This window comes from Microtus pennsylvanicus, chromosome 7 (genome assembly GCF_037038515.1).
Source record: "Microtus pennsylvanicus isolate mMicPen1 chromosome 7, mMicPen1.hap1, whole genome shotgun sequence".
NCBI classification, from domain to species: Eukaryota; Metazoa; Chordata; class Mammalia; order Rodentia; family Cricetidae; genus Microtus; species Microtus pennsylvanicus.
Window position 1 is genome coordinate 85,698,049 of NC_134585.1, and position 20,866 is coordinate 85,718,914.

Here is a 20,866-nt window from a genome sequence, read left to right on the forward strand (position 1 = left end):
CTAGTTATTTTTCTTGCCTTTAGGCGTAAAGGGTACAAAGACTAGGCTGATTTTTAGCATGAAATAAGTCTTTAAAAGCTAAGGTGTTTTTATTTGGCCACCTTGTTGTATGAATCTTGTAGTCTTAGTGTCCGAGCAAACCCAGTCTCTTCCTGGCAGAGATAAACAGTGAAGAGGCAGTGGGCAGAATCCAGGGCCCAAGCAAGCAGGTAGCGTTTCCAATGAATCCTGAAGATGGAGGGTAACACAGCATGAGTTTTCTTCTTTGGTGTCGCCCTGAACTTTTGACATGGTGACCTGCCATAATGAAAGACAGCAGGACACTTGATACCAATTAAAACAAAAGCTACCAAAAACTAAACTGTTATCAAATCCACTCTGAAATTCAAGTGTTTAGAATCAAGAAGGAAATAATGGACAAAGCCATTAAATTTTAGCATCTGCTAGGGGAAAAAAAAAGTGTGTGCCAGCTCAAGGTTCTGTTTTTCTTTTTTTAAAATAAGGTTTCTCTGTGTTGCTGTCCTGAGATTTGCTGGTCACAACTCAGACCAACTCAGACAGCAGATGCCTATCGCTGCCTCCTAAATGCTGGGATTAAAGGCATTTGCCACCACCCCTGGCCCTGAATTTTGTTTTTAAAAAGTCACAACTTGCACATAATAAATAAAAATAGATGGTTCGTATATAATGTGCTTGTTTGGGTGAAGTCTGAACTCTGAGTTCACCATGGTTGTTTATTTCAGATATGAGTTACACGATCAGGATTTATTTGGATTAACAATAGTTGAAGTTTGAATTTGTTCAGATTAATGCCAGGGTCCTGTATTCTGTGGACAGGAAGGAAATGTGAAGTTTCTTGCTTTAGACAGGCTGAGATACTCTAGTAAATGTACAGAGTCCTCACTGTCTCTGGTCCTTTGCACCCAATAGTCAGCTGGATAGATGGTAAGACCAAGCGAACTAAATACTTGCTCCCTATGAATTGGGTTGCAGCTAATGTGAGTCATTTCCAACAATTGTATGTATTGTTCTAAATTAGGACCTTTGATGAGAGAACCCTCCCATCAAATGTTCTCACAGTGAACTTCCGGAGGCATCACAATCCCTGACTTAAAACTCTGCTATAGGGCTATAGTAATAAAAAACAGCTTGGTATTGGCATAAAAATAGACATGTGGAACAGTGGAATTGAATTGAAGAGCCTGATATTAATCTACACAACTATGAACACCTTATTTTTGAGAAAGAAGCCAAAACTGTACAATGGGAAAAAGGTGCTGGATGTCAACATGTAAAAGAATGAAAATAGATCCATATCTATCACCATGCACAAAACTCAAGTCCAAGTGGGTCAAAGACCTCAACATAAACCCAGGTACACTGAACTTCATAGAAGAGATAATGGGAAGTTCCCTTGAATGCATTCGCACAGGAAACCATTTCCTAACGATAACTCCAGTATTACAGACACTGAGAACAACAATCAATAAATTGGACCTCCTGAAACTGAGAAGTTTTGATAAGGTAAAAGGACCTGGTAAACAAGACAAAACAATAACCTACAGAATGGTAAAATATCTTCACCAACCCCAAATCTGACAGAGAGCTGATCTAAAAATAAAAATATTCAAGGAATTCAAGAAGCTAGACATCAAAATACCAAATATTCCAGTTGTAAAATGGAATACAGATCTAAACAGAGAATTCTCAACAGAAGAATCTCAAATGACCAACAGACATTTAAGGAAATACTCAGCATCCTTAATCATCAGAGAAATGAAAATCTTCTTACATCGTAGCCTGTCAGAATGGCTTAGATCAAAAATACTAAAGACAGTTTATGTTGGAGAGGATGTGAAGTAAGGGGAACACTCCTCCACTGCTGGTGGGAGTGCAAACTTGTAAATCAGTATACCAACTTCTCAGAGAATTGGAAATCAATCTACCTCAAGACCCAGTGATACTACTCTTGAGCATATATGCAAAGGATGCTCAATCATATCACAAGGACATTTGCTCAACAATGTTCATAGCAGCATTCTTTGTAACAGCCCAAACCTGGAAGCAACCTAGATGCCCCTCAACCAAAAAAATAATGGATAAAGAAAATGTAGTCCATTTATACAATGGAGTATTATTACTCAGCTATAAAAAAAACAATGATATCATGAAATATACAGGCAAATAGATGGAACTAGAAAAATCATCCTGAGGTAACTCAAACTCAGAAAAACAAATATAGTATGTACTTACTCATAAATGGATATTAGATGTAAAGTATATCCAGTCTACAATCCACAGCTCCAGAGAAGCTAGGTAACAAGGAAGACCCTAAAAGGGCTGCAAGGATTATCCTGAAAAGGGTAATTACATGAGATCTTCTGGGTAAACTGGGGGTGCTGGTGGGGGCAGTAGAGGATAAGGGATGGCGGATGAGAAATGAGGGGATGGGATGGTAGAGTTGGGGGAGGGATGGAGTGGGAGAACAATGAAAGAGATACCTTGATGGAGGGGTTAGGGAGAAACCTGGTGCTAGGAATCCACAAGGATGACTCCAACTAAGACTCTTAGCACTATTGAAGGGGGAGCCCAAACCCATCTTTCCCTGTAATCAGATTAGTGAATACTCCAACTGTCATCATAGAGCCTTCATCCAGTAACTGTTGGAACCAGAAGTAGAGACCCACATCCGAGCATCAGGTCAAGATCCAGAAATCCAGTAGAAGAGAGGGAGGGAGGAGAGAATATACAAGCAAGGGAGGTCAAGATCATGACAGGGAGATCTATAGAGACAGCTGAACCAAGTTCATGGGAACTCATGAACTCTAGACCAACAGCTGTGAAGCCTGCATGGGACCAAACTAGGCCCTCTGCATGCGGTAGATATAGCTTGGTCTATCTGAGGGGCCCCTGGTAGTGGGACCAACATCTATCCCTGGTGCATTTTTGGAACCCAGTCCCTAAGGTTGGATGCCTTGATGCAGGGCTGGGGGGGGCTTGGTCCTGCTGAAACTGAATGTGCTAGGCTTTGTTAACTCCCAATGGGAGGCCTTACCTTTTGGAAGAAATAAATGGGGGATGGGCTGGGGGGAAACAATGTGGAGCAGGAGAAAGGGTGGGAGGGAGAACTGTAGTTGGAATGTAAAATGAAATTAAAAAAAGAAAATTCAGAATAAAAAAATACCCTGTAGTTTGTGTTTTCTGTTTTGTTTTTTAGTAATTTATATTTATTCTTTGAATATAGTCTTTCTGTTCACTGTAATATTTCCATCAGTTCTTTTATTATTCAGGATTTTTTAGGCTATCTTGGTGTGTGTATGTGTGTGTGTGCGCGCGTGCATGTGTGCACACATGCGTGCTTTCATATAGAGCTGATTTGTCCTTTCAGTATCTGTGAAGAATTGTGTTGTAATTTTGATGGCGATTGCATGGAATCTATAGATTGTTTTTGGTAGGATGACCATTTTTATTATATTATATTCTACTGATCCATTAGCACAGAGATCCTTCCATCTTCTGATATCTTCTTCAATTTCTTAAAAAAGTTGAAGTCTTTTTTATCATACTAGTCTTTCAGTTTCTTGATTAGAGTTGACCCAAGATTTTATTTGAGGCTATTATGAAAGGTATTTCCCTGATTTCTTTCTTGGTCCATTTGTCAATTGGAATGAGTTCCCTGGGTGAAAATTTTATTACTTACATATATTTTCATCATCTGCATTTAAATAAATATACTTTGACTTCTCCTTTCCAAATTGGATCCCCTTGATCTTCTTCAGTTATCTTATTGCTCTAGATAAGACTTCAAGTACTATGTTGAATAGGTATGAAAAGAGTGCTCTTGGTGTTTAGAATTGCTATGAGTTTCTCTTGATTTAAGTTGTTGACTGTGGGCTTTCTATGAACCACCTTTATAATATGGAGGTGGGTCCTTTGTATCCCTAATCTCTCCAGGACATCTATCATATAGGAGTGTTGGTTTATGTCAAAGGCCTTTTCAGCATCCAATGAGGTTTATTTATACAGTGGATTACATTTATCAATTTATATATGTTGAATCACCTACTTAATTATGGTAGATGATTTTTCTTTTGTATTCTTGAGTTTTTTCTTTTCTTTCTTTCTTTGTTGTTCTTTTTGTTTTTTGGTTTTTTTTTTTTTTTTTTTGGTTTTTCGAGACAGGGTTTCTCTGTGGCTTTGGAGCCTGTCCTGGAACTAGCTCTTGTAGAGCAGGCTGGTCTCGAACTCACAGAGATCCACCTGTCTCTGCCTGCCAAGTGCTGGGATTAAAGGCGTGCGCCACCATCGCCTGGCTTTGTTTTTGTTTTGTATTGTTTTGAGACAGAATTTCTCTGTATTACCCTGGCTGTCCTAGAACTCACTCTGCTGACCAGTCTGGCCTTGAACTCACTTAGATCCACTTGCCTCTGCCTCTCAAGTGCTGGGATTAACCATGTGCCCAACACTACCAGGCCCCATTTGCAAATATTTTCTTAAGAAGTGTTGTGTCAGTCGTCTCTCTCTGTGTTGCTTCCTCTGCAAGAGTAAAATATTCACAGAGTAAAATATTCACAGAGTAAAATATTCATGTTCACAGAGGAAGACTGTCTAACTCTTTTCTTTCCTTGGGCTTTATGTAACTTGGGTGCCAAGGTAACACATGACTTCATAAAAACCAACTGGACAATGCTACTTTTGTCCTATTTTGTGAAACAATTGTGAGGGTCAAAGACAGAACCCTGAGGCCTCTAGTTCTTCTCAACACAGAACAGAATCAGTGATAGAGGAAACCCTAGTGCAGTGGTCCTCAACCTGTGGGCTGCAACCCCCCGGGATCAAATGATCCTGTCACAGGATCACAACAGATATTTTGCATATCAGATTTATGATTCATCATAGCAGCAAAATTAAAGCAACAATGCAATTTCCTGTTTGAAGGGTCAGCACAGCCTAAGGGACTGTATTAAAGGGTCTCAGCATTAGGAAAGATGAGAACCACTGGTCTAGACAGATGCTTAGAATAAGCATGATGAAAACTGTCTTCTCATCTTGGTTTGCTTTGAACTATCTTTACACTATATCTTTATATCAGTGTACTGCTCATTGAAACATGATAAACTAGTGAAATTACATTTATTTGCAAAATACAACTGCTAGAACAATAGTTTTTGCTAATTGCAGATGTTGAAATGATTTCCTTATCTATTCACTAGTAACACTTGCCAAGAAACTTGATAACTACTGTGAATCTTCGTGGGCCCATTTTTGTTTGGGTCTGTTGTCATGACTAACCATGGTCGACAACTCTACTTCTAGCTAGGAGAAAGCTCGGGAGGTGCACACCAGCAGTCCACACTGGTGTGGTTTGTTTGGTTTTGTTTTTATTTGGGGGTTTTGTTTTGTTTGTTTTGGTTTTTTTGTTTTTTGTTTTTTGTTTTTTTGTTTTTTTTTTTTGAGACAGGATTTTTCTGTGTAGCCCTGGCTGTCCTGGAACAAACTCAGTGATCCATCTGCCTTTGCCTCCCAGGTGCTAGGATTAAAGGCATGCATCACCACCACCCAGCTACACACTGTTTTTCACAGTACTTAACAGTTCAATAAGCAATTAACTTGAACCAGTGAGGCTATGTGTCAAATACACCATAATCTGCCTTGTGTAGTGATGCATGGGATACTATGCTTGCTGCTCATGAAGCATGCCACGAGACATGGTGCTGTCTGACTCTCCTCAAATGGGTACCATTTCTCTACAGTTTTCTGACGACTTGCCAGCCCGTGTTAGAAAACTAATGGAAGAGCTTTTTAAACCGTGATACTTGGCCAGTGTTTATTACCGAAAAGCTCAAATTCTTAATTCAGTGGATTGCAATTTCTATTACTTAAAATTTAAATTACCTGGGTGGTGGTACTTTTAAATGTTTATAAAATTGGTAGTTATGTGGCAGTCACCTGAATTTAGAGTCATGGTGTGTGTGTGTGTGTGTGTGTGTGTGTGTGTGTGTGTGTGTGTGTGTTATCAAATTGACACAAGCTAGATTCACCCAGGTTGAAAAATTAAGACCATCAGATTGATGTGTGGACAAGTCTGTGGGGGCATTTTCTTACTTATTAATTGATGAAGGACGACCCACTATGGGCAGTACCACCTAGATCGGTGAACCTGGGGTATATAAAATTAGTGATAAATTCTCATTTATTTTTAAAATTCAAATAGGTATTTTTGATAAATCACACTAACATTTAACTAAATATCTGCTATACTAATGTTACTGAAGAAAAAAAATGCTGAAGCCTCATGTGGTGGTATAGGCAAAGGCAGGTGGATCTCTGAGGTCAAGGCCAACCTCATCTACACAGGAACTTCTAAGGATAGCTAGGGCTATACAGAGAAACCCTGTCTCAAACAACAACAACAAAATTAAAGAAAAAATAAAACCTAAAAATAAATTATCTTAAAATGTACTTTCATGTATGGTGGCCTTCCCAGGGACCACTCTTTCTCCATAGCCCTATGTCAAAAGTTACTCTTTCAAAAGTTATTTACGTGTAAAAATTTGTGACCAATTTGTATCCCACCAAGATAGAAATTCCAAGTTAAAGGCAAAACAATTGAATAAATTAGAACACTAGTATAAACGAAATGCATGACAAACTTTCTACCGTACGTTTTGACATTAACGCTCTAAGTTTGACATGGTACCAGTTCCTCGGGCCCATAGATTCTCAGCACCTCAGGAGTGATATATTTGAACTAGGCAAGGCAGCTCCTGTCCATCTCAGTCCTAGAGAGGCTAAGGCAGAATTCTTGCCAGTTCAAGGCTAGCATAGGCTATATAGTGACTTCCAGACCATCCTGAGCTATGGTGAATCAACCTTTAATCCCAGCAGACCTGAGGCAAGCAGGTCTCTAGTTTGAGGCCAATCTGGTCTAGAAAGAAAATTCCACATCAGGCAGGGCTACACAGTGAAACTCTTACTGCCAATCCACACACATAGACATCACCACACACAAAACGCATTTAATTAAAACCACATAAATTATTCATCTAAATTAGGGTTATAATGTATCCTGTTCCATGGGATGTTGGTTTTGCAGACTGTTCTATAAAGGATGCCCACCTGTGAGAGATGCTTCAGAATGCTCACTGGCTGCTTCTTAAGACATGTGGTGGCTACAACCTGTAACTCCTGTTCCAGGGAATCAGATACCCCATTATGGTCTGGATTGAGGGAAGTTAATTGTTTTAATCAAACTCAAGGGAAGTATTTAACAACTAGTGGGGGCATTAATATCATTTTTTAATTTTCCCTTGTACTTACATTAAGGGAATTCAGTGTTTCTCGGAGGTAGAATTTTAGGGAAGAGTTGATTGGCTGTCAGCGACACGGCTGCAAACTTCCTTGCTTCATGGTAGAATCTGTTTGCCTAGGGATTGCACTCGCTGGTCGATTCCATTTCTTTCTCCAGGAGAGTATAAGTAAGGACAGCAAATTGATCATCTGAACCGATCATCTTATTTCACCCTCTTCTTTTGTCAGCCGTTCCAACCCACACATTTCAAAATGAGGCAGAGTTCTACTTTCAGACATGGGTGTCACCACTCTGTGATGGCCTGTGTTTCAGTGACTCCCCAGCACATAAATTACACTACCAATTTCAGAGAACTATCATATTTAAATTTTTAATTCCCATACTTGTTTTACTGTATGGATGGATGTTTTTCCTGAATGTATAGCTCTGTATCACTTGGGTGTGGTGCCCTTAGGGACTAGAAGAAGGGGGATACTGGGACAGGAATTACAGACAGTTGTGAGCCACCATGTGGGTTCTGGGAATCAGACCTGGCTCCTTTGAAAGAGCAGCCAGGGTTTTTAACCACTGAACACTGTGCTCCAGGCCCTAAATTGCTGATTTTTTTTAAATGAAGATGGGGAATGTTCTATGGTCTGTTGTAACTCCACGTGTAGAGCCAGAGGAATTCTCACTCTGACTGTCTCTTCTTGTGCATCTGCTATCTTCCATAACTAAACACCCTTCAGCGAGAGACCTTGCGATTACACTGTAACTCCATAGATTTACTGGAAGTTTTATGTCTATGTGCCTGAGTATATGTATATACACCGTGAGCATGAAGGAGACCTTGGACGGACAGGAATAGGCACTAGAGTCTCTGGAATTTGAAGTCTAGATGGTTGTAAGCTGTCTGATATGGGTCTTGGGAACCTCACCCAAGTCCTAGGGAGAACCATCAAGTGCTGTTAACTACTAAGCCATCGTTGGCCTCTAGAAGAAAAGTTTATTTAGTAAAAAAAAAATGTATCAGTTCTCCCTCCCCACACACATATCACACAACACACATACACCACACACACACACACACACACAATAAGTAAATAAATAAATAGAGATACAAATAAATAAAAATCTTTTTTAAAAGGGAAGCAAGAAAATTAAATGGAAAGAACTGGCAGATTAATAAGATGAGATTTCAAAGCAGCATTTGGGTCCTCAAGGATACTAACTAGACATGCATGGTGATGTCCACTGTCCTGTCCTATACACTTTGAGGTGGGCTTAGTAAGTAATCCAGGTTGTCCTTGAACTTTTTATCTCTCAGTCTTAAGTCTGGGATGATGGGTATTTACCACCACAAGGGCTCCCTGAACATATCTTGAAATTAACCTGTGATTAACCTAAATTGTGTTCCACTTTGGTGATCAGAATATAACGTTGTGGAGATTATTCCCATGTATGTGGGAAATATAATCAAATGTATCACTTTCTCGGATTTGTCCTTGCCAAGAAATCATTCCTAACAATGAGTTTAGTAAATGAATTTAGAAGGAATGAAACTTCTCACTGGAAGTGACAGGGTGACCAACAAGGATCCCCTAAGACTGAGGCTAGAACATGGACTTGCATTCCCTGCTCATAACCAGCCGTACGTATTTACCTCCACTCATCTGAATAGATTCACAAACACACACACACACACACACGATTCACCAGTTTATGGCATTGTGTGTGTGTGTGTGTGTGTGTGTGTGTGTGTGTGCGCGTGTGCGTGCATGTGTGTGTTTACAATATTAGGACAAAGAGTGAAAGGAGTACTTGTAGGGAAAAAATTACTGCATTATTGTATAAATGTATTTTTACTTTTAGAGTTGGAAAATCCATATTGCCAACAAAACCAGAAAGCCAAAAAGAAAAACAAAAAAACCCTCCAAATTTTGAGCATCATCTGTGGTGTTCTCTGGTGAGAGATATGGCTACCCTCTGAGTGATTCAGAAAGAGTCAAATGGTGCTGAGCTACATTACAACGCTAAATGCACATCGGTGCAATGAGATGCTGATCCATTTGCACACTAATGTGCTATTTTTAAGTCATGCATCATAGTGTCTTGAAAGAGGACTGTCATAATTATGATGGATTAGACTGCAGAGTCAGCCCTCCGTGCAGTAATTGTTTCACAGATGCTGTCGATGTGACTTGAATTTTTAATTAATTATTGTCACAGGCAGGAGAAAGGACAAAATAATGCTCGTAGAAAAACTGCCATGGCTGAAACCTGCCTTGTCTTAAAGAAACTGAAATGCTAGCTACTCCTCAAAAGAGCAGTATTTTAAGGGGAGAGAAATGTTTTTGTTTTGTTTTGTTTTTATGAGACAAGCGCCTCTTTGCATATCCTGGCTGTCCTGGAGCTCACTACGTAGTAGCAGGATTAAAGGCATGCCACCACGCCCAGCATAAACAGGCTTTGTAAACGTGTGCCTCTGACACAGTCAGCAATGGTCAAACTGTGCCAATAGCTAATGTCATGAATGGGGATGGGAAGGCTATAAAATGATTGCACATTCCTATTTAGGTTAAGTTATTATAATTTTACCGTTAAACTTTCAGCAACAAAAAGGCATGTATTGTATTTATAGTTGATATAACCACTATTTTTAGTTCCCTGGACAGCCAGGCATTGTGAGGAATGTTATATACACACATTGTACACTGTGTTTAGCCTGCATATGTGTCTGTGTAAGGGAGTCGCACCCACTGAAATTTGTGTTACGGTGTGTTGTGAGGGTACTGGGAATTGAACCCAGGACCTCTAGAAGAGCAATTGGTGCTCTTAACCGCTGAGTCATCATATTTTAGGGAATCAGTAGTCACTACATTGATACACCTGTAATCCTAGCACTCAGTGAGACAGTAGGATCTTGAGTTCAACAGAATATCAGGAAAACGCTACAGGAACCTCTCACAGTTCATATTTTAAGTGTTTACATTTTATTTATTTCAAGCCATATAGGGAATGAGGCCCTCATTAAAGATAAGTAAATGCCCATAATTCTGTTAATAACTACATGTCTATAGACATGTAGCAAACTGCCTTTTAGAGTATTAATACTAAGCATGCAAACAAGCTCAAATAAGAGCAAGATACAAATTAAGTCCAAAATAAAGTCTGCCTAAATCATGCGTTTTCGTTTGTGTTATGTGATGGGAAGGGCTTCAGAGAGCTGGTGGACTACTTCTGCATGGCCCCACCAGGAGTCACTATTTCCAGGCAGCTTCTCAGTATTTACATCTGTAAATGGGGAACCAGTGAAGCCCTTTCTGATACCCTGAAATGCTTGATAAATCATTTGGACTATTAACACCACGTGCCCAGCCTCCTATTTGAATGTCATTTAAAGTCTTGTTATTCTTTCAAAGGTGAAATGCCGCCGTTCTGTGATTCTGAGCTCCCTGTTAACATAATTCTGAAAACCAGAATGGCTACCCAAGTTTATGCTGGGCTCAGGGAACTTGCATTTGATTTCCAAATAATGTATAGTTGATCATTTTTCAGAAGCCCTAGATATTAATTCCTAACAGAAATTGGTGATGGGTTTCAATAGCTTGCAGTTATTTCTTCAATACAACTCAGAGGATGTTGGTTATTCGGGTTTGTGTTTTTAAGTGTAACTGTTACAGTGTGTAAGCTGAGTTATCCTGTAAAGCATCCCTGGGAAGCTTAGCCAGTCAGGTTTGTAGGTTTCCTCAAGGATATTTGGTCTATGTTCTTATATAAACTTCATCATGGCTTTTGAAAAATAGCACCCTAATTTTGATTGGCCAAAGTCCTCCTGAGTGACATTGGCTAATGCCTCTTTAAAAAGTTGCTGCTCAGGCTGGGTGTGATTGCCAGCATGGGCTCTAGAGTGAGACCCTGTCCCAAAATAATGGGGATGATGGTTATGATGGTGTTGCTTCTCAGTCTAAATGAAAATTTTCTTCATGTAGCAAACTAGTATAATATAAATAAATGACTATCATCTATAAATTTCCAGAAAATGCATTACTTTAGAAGTATCTAATCATAAATTAAAAAACAAATCTATTTCTAGTCATTCACTTATAAGAACAGATAATAAAAAGTCTGTATTTCTTATTGCTTTCAATGGAGAAAGGGAATGCTATGATTTTTCCTGTAAAACATGGCTGAAATTTAACCTTCACTGGGTAACTGAGAGGGTAAACTTTAGAGGTAGTACATTTAGAAGTAGAATATTCAGAGGTGATTAAAATTGGGATCATGGAGTGGGGTCCCATGGTGTGAGTGTGGGGGTCAAATGACAACTGGCAGGGGTTTTTTTTTTTTTCTCGCCTACTGTGTGAGCTTTAGGGTCCAGCCCAGGTCTTTTGGGACAGGGCCTTTAAAATGAAGAAGGCAAGACCAGCACAGAGTATCCTTGGCCATGATACCCTGCACCAGCTCCAGACAAGAACAGCAGGAAGGCTGTTCCACTTGAGAATGAAGAGCCAAAATAAGCCTCCAGCCTGCCCAACCCCAGGCTATTAGAAATAGGAAGTGGACTGAGGAAAACCATGCAAAAATAACTCCAGCAAAAGTATATAGTTTTTTGAAAATGGTTCCTTGTTTTACAGTCATTTAACTTTGAAAAAAAAAAGCCTAATGTCTTAACTGATTATTAGGTAAACATCTCAAATACAACCCAAAGATTCTTTCTGTTTTAACCATGACTTTTTCAGCTTAAAACAAACAAACAAATAAAAAGCTACAGCACTGAAGCTTCTTCCTTCTCTCTAAGTGAATAATGCCAAAACCTGGATAACTGAAAGTACTGTACAAATGGGTACAGGACTCTTTAATATTCGGCGTACTCCTACAAGAAATGTGGCTTAGGACGTACTAAAGCCGAGGGCAATATTTCCTTTTTTTACCCTCTGACAGGGGAGGTTGTTTTCAAGAGAGACAGTGTTTAAATTCCCTGAACTATTACCTTTTTATGGCTACTGACTTTCCCCAGGAAGTGAAATCTTGCCACAAAATACTTCTGTTTAAATTGGGGCTTAAAAGTTCTATTGTCTTTAAACCTCCATATTAATATCAATTCTATTTTGTTACCCTAATTCTTAGGAGCTACTATTATGTTTAAAAGGTTTTTGAGCTTCATCTATTATAATTTTTAGCTTGACATTTTAAAGAATTACCGCAAATTACACGGAATGGGTCATAATGTGTTGAGTGTTTAAAATGCTTATAATATGTTATAGCTCAAAATTAGGTAGCACAACACTGTATACAGAGCCTGAAATTTTTTAACATCAGAAATGTACACATGTATGTAGCTGTAAGTAACCCTTGATTGTTGTATGTGTGGATTGGTTGTACAGTTGCCAAGAGTACATCTTTTTCTTCCCCTTCCCCCTCCTTTCCTCCCTCCCAGTTTCTTTATTAAGAAAAAAAAAACGAACAACCCAAAAGAAATCTGATGCAATACATGATATAGAATTTTAAATTTCCCCAAAAGTGAAAATTAAATGTTTTTGCTTACTATCATCCAGAATAAGTTATTATTTTATCTTTTGAGACATTTTTTATTGAGAAAAGGAGAAAAAAAAAACAAGTTTCCACCTCCTCCCAGCCTCCCATTTCCCTCCCCCTCCTCCCACCCTTCTCCCCCTCCTCCCACCCTTCTCCCCATTTTGGTTTTAAATTCACTATGTAACTGAAGAACTTTGACCTTGATTCCCCTGCCCTCATCTTCCCTTGCACGTGCCCTCTGCCAGGGTGCTGTGGTGCTGGGGACTAGAGCCAGCCAGACAAACACTCTACCAGATGAGCTAAATCCTAGCCCATAAGGGATGTTTTCAAAACATGAGATTTTACATTACTTTTCATGCAGGCCTGAACTCCGGTGCTTCTTTCCATTCCTGTAGCACATATCAACTTAGAGTAGGCGTACTGCAAGGGTGCAGTAGTTGAACGTGACCTATCTATGTCAGGTGATATCAATCTTACCTGTCATTTAAGACACACAAAAAAAGATCACTTTTCTTTGTTCAGTGAGAAGAATCTTTTCAATTTTAATTTTAATAAGTAAGACAAATTTAAAAGTATAAAAAGACAATTAAAAGGAATCCCCTTCCCATGGCTATTCTTCAGCTGCTTTTCCGTCAGTTTCTGTGTTGTGACTCAGGTTTTGTGTGGGCTTGGACATTCTGTTTTTCTTTCTCAGCACAAGGTTAGAAACCATATAAAGTTCACCAATAAAAGATATGTCAGTTGTCGGGCCAGCCAGATAAATGCTGAGATGAGTACGGCATCTTCCTGTGTTCAGGTGAACACTAGAGAAAACCGTGGATCAATCCTAAAATGGAAGCGCTGCCCGCCAGGCTGGCTGCCATCCTTTCTCAGAACAACTAGCTGTGTGTTGTGTTCCCTACCTGGCTTTCATTCCTCAACTCTCCCCTGTAGCAATCTCATTGCATATACATAGAACTTTTGAGTTTACTTCTTCTGTTGCAACGGCAATATTTCATTGCCATAAAACTTCTGATTACTTTTATGGTTTGAGGCTATACTTGCATTTTGGGGGCTACTTTACTAAATCTTTAGGAATGATGGCAGCATTTTAGCTGGCTCTCTTCACTGATCAGTGTACAGTGTTATTATCTTTCTGACACAGGGTCTTGTATACAGCCCTGGCTGTCCTGGAACTCCTGTAAACTCGTTCCTCTACCCATGCAGGATTAAAGGTGTGAACAGCTATGTCCTTCTAGGTCCAATGATAACTTTAGTGTTGCATTTAACATTTCTATCTTATTTCATCCTCTGTCCCATTTGTCTTGTCTGAAAAATAAGTACTAATCTAATACAATACTGCTTTAGTACAGACAGAAAATGTAAACACTTCTCTGTTCATTTAATTATCCTTTTCTATCCTCTGCATCTTTCCCATGTTTTGAAGGCTAACAGCGGAGGGGGCACTCTTTTCTGTCTAAGCAGTACATAAGGCAGACAGAGACAGTAGGCCAACTATAGCTAAAGTGGTGACTTCAGGATGGAGAAGGAGCTGAAGGGGAAGAAGGTGATGCTGACGTAGATGTAGAGGGCTACTTTCACACACCAGCAAAAGCCCTTCGAGCTGAAAGTGCTTACTTACTGTCGGTTTTTATAAAGTTGTCATTGCTAGACTATAAGCCATGAGGAACAGGAAAGATAGCTATTAGCACCAATTATCACGATTTACATTTTTTATTGTTTTTACTGAGTTATGCATTTTTCTTTACTCCCCTCCTTTCCCCGCCCCTTCTACCCTCTCCCGTGACCCCCACACTATCAGTTTACTGAGAAGAGCCTGTTTTATGATTTTTAAAACTGTATTTATTTACATGTGATTCTGTATACATACTGTCTATGTATGCATGTGCCGTAACAGGTGGAAAAAGTCAGGGGACAATTTGTAGGCCTTCACACCTCTCACCTGGGTTCTGGGAATTAAACTCAAGCCATCAGCTTGGTGGCAAGTGCCCTTAACCTGCTGAGTCATTTCACCTGTCCTAGACAGGACATCTTCATCAAAGCGGGCATCCATCCCTTGTTGAAAAATCACCTAAAAGCAGCATGCTTGGAGGTGGTATGTGTTTGGAAGTGGTTGTGTGTGTATTTTTCTGTTTCAACTGAGTATCGAGCCTGGGAGAGTGTTCTGCAAGCTTCACATGCCACCTTGCACTGACTTGAGCCCCGAGCCAAATGGGTATTTTAAAACCTCACCTTCTACCACGTCACCGCATGGTGTATCGATGACGGTGAAACACAAGGTGGGGTCCCTGTTAAATGAAAGAGTTTGAAAACCACTGACACAGGCCAGGCAGAACTAATCAGGTATGATAAGGAGGAAAGGTACCAGGATCAGATTTTAGAACATTCTTTTGGGTCCTTTGATAACAAATTGGAGGCAGCCTTGAAGAACTCGAGGGAGGACCCAGTGTCAAAGAGCTGTGACAGGGACTGTGAGACAAAGTAGAACGGAGTGAATCGTAATGGGGATAATTTAAGGAGTGCACAGGAAGCGGCGATGGCAGTTGGGTAAGCGATTAGACAAACAAGCACCGGAGAAAATGCGATTTCTCTCTGCTACTACTCGATGGTGAAGTATGGACTTCTCAGAGCAGCTGGGATTCCATCGTTCCTTTTTGCCATGCTAGGAAGACAAGAGTAGCTGTTGGCCCAAAGATGAAAATGAGTGTCTGATTGCTATACCTAGGTACTGGTGTTGCTGCGATAAAAATTTGTGTTTCTGTGTTCTTTAGGATTCATTCAAAGGGCAGCCTCGTGGATGGCCCCGAAGCAAGCCTGATGGAACAGGACAGAACCACCCATCCTGAGGGCAGCACACTGAGTCCATTCCTAATACCGCCGCCTTCTCCCATCTGCCCGACAGAACCTCAGCTCCAGAATGGAAGCCCATTAGCAGAGAGACTTCATCCAGAAGAAGTCAACGGAGACACCAAGTGGCAGTCTTTGGAAAGCTATTATGGAATACCCCACAGGAAAGGCAGCCAGAGCAGTCATGAGAGTCCAGACTTTATACACGAAGGCAGAGGGTATTCCGGGTGCTTGCAAAACGGAGGGATAAAACGTACAGTCAGTGAACCATCTCTCTCTGGGCTCCATCTGAACAAGAAATCGAAACTAGACCAAAAAGCTGAGGGAGAAGGTAATTGCTTCGGGGAAAGCCGAGAAGGACACCCAGGTGAAAGCAGCCATCAGCCAAGTGTCTCCAGTAGGAGTGAGAACAGAGAGGCTGTGCCCTCTCTGACCCAGGATAGAGCAGGTGCAGCCATTGATGGTTTCCCAACTCATAACTGCAATGGAGTGGACAACAGAGAGTTTCGGGCTCTCAAGGAGCAGGAAGGGGAAAATGGCAGGAACGTTTTACTACTTACTAACAAGGCTGTGCTAATGCCTAATGGTGCTACAGTTTCTGCCCCTTCCGTGGAAAACAGGCATGGTGAACTCCTGGAAAACACGCCATCTCTGTACTGCCCAGATCGCGTTCCCATGGCAGTGCAGAATACCACATCTCATGTGAACGACCTGAACAGTCGGGCTACTAATGAGTTGTCTTGTGAGATCACTCAACCATCGCATACCTCAGAGCAGATCAGTTCCCCACAGACCTCAAGCTCCCGGCTGCCTCCTGAGCTAGCTGCCATGGTGCCTGAGGCCTGTGATGCTGATAATGCCAGCAAACCAGCTGGAGTGCTAGGTACCTGTCCTTTCCAGAAACACCAACAAAAAACAGTTTCGGAGATATGCCCATCTCCTGCAGAAAACGTAAACCTGCAGGGAAACGTGAAGCTCTTTGCTGAAGAATCCTGTTCCGGTTCCAGCAGTGACATACAAGGTTCTCATGGCAGCTCTGAACAGTATTCAAAGCAGAAGGAAATCAATGGTGCTTACTTCAGGCAAAGCTCAGTGTTCACTAAAGATTCCATTTCTGCCACTACCATGACTCCACCATCACAATTGCTTCTTTCTCCCCCTCCTGTTATTCAGCCTTCCTCAGAAGGAAAAGGCACTATGGGTGATGGGGCTTTGGAAGAACACCAGCACTTAGGTAACACATCTCTCTTAGGGAAAGGGAAAATAGAACATCAACCTAAGGCAGCATCGTCTGGCCAGAGTCCGAATCCATCTGTTCATACATCCAACCCCTCGCTGATGCTTCCGGAAGGGCATCAGAATAACTGCGTCTCCGTGTGCTCTGAACAAACCAGAACCATGTCAGAATATCTCAAGTATTACCCACCAAATCATGGCTGCGGTGGAGATTTACAAGCGCACAGCCTCCATCTGATGGGACACAGGGAACAAGAGATGGTGAAGGATGAAAACAGGGAACAAACACAAGACTCAATGCTGGCGGCCCAGCACTATCTGAAACCTGGATGGATTGAACTGAAGACCTCTCGTTTCCGGGAAGCGCAGCATCAGCCAAGATGTAAGGATGCGATGTTTCAGTCGGTCCTTCGCTATCAGGGCGGCCCTTCCAATCAGATGCCCTCCACACAGTGCACTGGAAATACGAACATGCCGGGAGGATTCCAAAGGCTACCCTACATCCAGAAAACAGCTCAGCTGGAGCAGAAGTCACAAATGTACCAAGCGGAGACAAATCAAGGACACTCTCCTGGTATGAGGGACCAACATCTACAGTTCCAGCAAACTTCATACCAGGAGTGCCTCTCCAAAACAGACACCGCTCCTGGTGCTCACGTTCCAAGTGCTCCTCTTTTTCATTTCCAGCAGACAGTGGATGCCCCCACTAATAAGCACTTGAATCAGCAGGCCACAGAGACCGAACCGTTTTCAAACTTTTTACAGCATAAGCCTCATAAGCAGGGAGCACAAATACGAGCATCCCAGGATTCAAGTTTCCCTCAAAACTGCCAGCAGCAGCAATCCCAGAGGACGAATAAGGAACAAATGCCTCAGACTTTCTCTCATCTCCAAGGCAGCCATGATAAGCTGAGGGAAGGGTCCTGCTCTGGCCAGATTAAGGTGGAAGAATGCTATAGTGGTGAAAACCAGTATTCAAAATCAAGCAGTTTCCAAACTCACAATACCCAGGGGGGATTGGAGCAAGTACAGAATGTGAGTAATAAGATGTTAAAATCAAACACAAGCAAATTACAGGTTCCTTGTTCAGATGATACACACCCCATTCCCGAGAATCGAGAACAAACTCTACACCCTGAACTCTTTGCAGGAAATAAGACCCCACACCTGCAAAACATGCAATATTTCCCAAATGATGTGACCCCAAATCAGGACATTCATCATAGGTGCTTTCCAGAACATGAACAGAAGCCTCAACCAGCTCCGGCTCTGCAGGGATTCACAAGCAGAAGCCAGGATGCATTTTCTGGGCAGCAGACAGCAAAACTAGCTGAAGTAGCTCAGCAAAGGTACTTGGTGCATAATCAGGCAAAGGCACTCCCTGTGCCCAAGCCAGGAGGAACTCAAACACAGATCCCTCCTCAGAGGGACATTCAGAAGCATGCTGCCCTAAGGTGGCTCCTCCTACAAAAGCAAGAACAGCAGCAAACACAGCAATCCCAGGTTGACTCTTGTCATAATCAGACACACAGGCCAGTCAAGACAGAGCCTGGATCCAAACCCTCTTCCTGTAAACGCTCCATGTTGGCACCCCAAGAAAAAATGGCCAAAAAGATAAAGCAAGAGATTCCCCCACTAAGCTGTGAAGATGGGCAACCTAAGAGCATCATTGAGACCATGGAGCAGCATCTGAAGCAGTTTCAGCTCAACTCATTCTTTAACCATAAGTCCCTGACACTGACTCCCAAGTCACAGAAGCAAATGAGAGTGGAGACATCCGGCCCTGTCACAGTTGTGTCTACAAAGACCCATGGTGCAGAGTCGGAGAGCCACACCCCAGCTGCAGAAAAGACACCAACCAAAAGAACAGCTGGCTCTGCACTCAACAATTTTTTAGACTCACCTTCCAAATTACTAAATCTTCCTGTAAGAAATTTATTGGATACTCCTATCAAGACTCAATATGATTTCCCATCGTGCAGATGTGTAGGTGAGTGCCAGGAACATCCTGAAGCCCATGGTGCTTTCCAGAATTAGCTCATTGTTTTTGTATTGGAGAGTTTCTTCCTTTTTAAAGCTGGAGTCTGGGAGCCCACTATGAAAGCTCATAAAAACTTGCTTTTCTCTTTAAATTACAGACACTCATGCCATGAAAAACAAAAACTATGTTTGCATCTGTCCACACCCCAAACCAACTGAATGTGTTCTTTTTTTCCATCTAATCATATCTTGAAGTATAAACGTATTTTATAACATTTTTAATGTTTTGCTTGTACATATTGGAATTTTGTCTACGTGTATGTCTGCACACCAGAAGAAGGCATTGGATCCCATAGGACTACAGTTGTGAGCCACCCTGGGAGTACTGGGATTTCTAACTGCTTGATCCATCTCTCCAGCCCTACATCTTTGGTTTGGTTTTTGAGACAGTCTCCCAGCCCTGTCCATCCTGTCCCTCACTATGTAGATCGGACCGCCCTGCCTCTGCCTCTCAAGTGCTGGGATTAAAGGCGTGCATCACCATGCCCAGCCTGGATCTATTTATTTTAACTCTTATCCCCTCACTATGTAGATCGGACTGCCCTGCCTCTGCCTCTCAAGTGCTCGGATTAAAGGCGTGCATCACCATGCCCAGCCTGGATCTATTTATTTTAACTCTTATCTCTTAGAGGAGGCACATAGGCAGGAAAATTAGTTACCGTGAAAAAATAACTACTTCCTCCAACTCCATGTAGCTTTTTAAACAAAACAGTGTCATAAAACCAGGTTTAAAGTTTGGGGTTAAAGATCAGAAGATTTCTGGGAACTGAGGGAGTTCCTATCTTTAATCTCAAGTTGGAAAATTGCAGGACCAAGGTACTGAGTACTTAGTTCCAAGGTTCCGAGTACTTACAAACATAGCCCTTAGAGCTTAGAGTACTTGCGAAAACTCCCTTAGGAGCACTTAGAGAGTACGTCCTTTCCCACTTGATACTCTGGATTGGTTTGTGTTCCTTTTTGTTTTCCTTTTTTTAATTCTTAGCCGGGCGATGGTGGCACACGCCTTTAATCCCAGCACTCGGGAGGCAGAGGCAGGCGGATCTCTGTGAGTTCGAGACCAGCCTGGTCTACAAGAGCTAGTTCCGGGACAGGCTCCAAAGCCACAGAGAAACCCTGTCTCGAAAAAACCAAAAAAAAAAAAAAAATGTATTTCTTATATCAATGCCTTTTGTTAAGCTCATGTTATATAATAGATGTGCAGCTGGAAGATACCAATAGTAGCTGCCCCCCACAAGTATAGCAGAAGACATTAGGAGAACAGGGTACCTTACTGTCTAATGTCCCACCCATCCCATGGTGGTGCTCACTGCATTGTGCCATCCACTTGGTAGGTTGGTGGGAGGAGGTCCTTCTTCCCTGTGTGTGGCTCACAAGATGCCGCACAGAGCTAATGTGTAGCCAGTATCATGGATAGCACCAAGTTCTCACCTGTACTCCTAAAACTGGCCCTTTCCTGGACTCTGTAGCATTCTCTCACAAGTTAGCTCCAACGTGCAGTGAAAATAGTTCTTACCAAATGTTGAGGGAAAATAGAAGCAGAATAAATGGACTCCACAAGTCGAATTATCTGGAGTGGAATAGGACAAGATTTATCTTTAAACTTTGTAAGTTTCAAATGACAAGCATGATTCTGTTGGATTTTTTTTTCTATTTAGAAAACTGTGTTGTAGTTTATTACATACATTTTAATCCCTTCATTTTTATTTGATTTAAAATAATACTTGATTTAAAATAATGTCTTACGCTATATCTGAAATGTAGTGATAATTTACCAGTAGCCATTGTGTGTGTGTGTGTATTACTTGGCACATTTTTTCTAATAGATGAGGCCACCAATGTACTCTAAAGGGAAAAAAAAAAGAATGGAAGTTACTTAGGGCCATTAATGTGCAGCTGGGGATAATCTTTGGATGT

At 41.3% G+C, this 20,866-nt stretch overlaps 1 protein-coding gene across 2 annotated transcripts in view; it reads left to right on the top strand.

The window, feature by feature from the left end:
- Tet2 (tet methylcytosine dioxygenase 2) overlaps positions 1 to 20,866 on the top strand; it is an 85,498-nt gene that overhangs the window by 39,835 nt on the left and 24,797 nt on the right. For both annotated transcript variants that reach the window (XM_075981294.1, XM_075981293.1), the window contains exon 3: positions 15,601 to 18,902. In XM_075981294.1, the coding sequence (XP_075837409.1) occupies positions 15,647 to 18,902 (3,256 nt within the window). In that variant the 5' untranslated portion in view covers positions 15,601 to 15,646. The remainder of the gene's footprint in view (positions 1 to 15,600; positions 18,903 to 20,866) is intronic.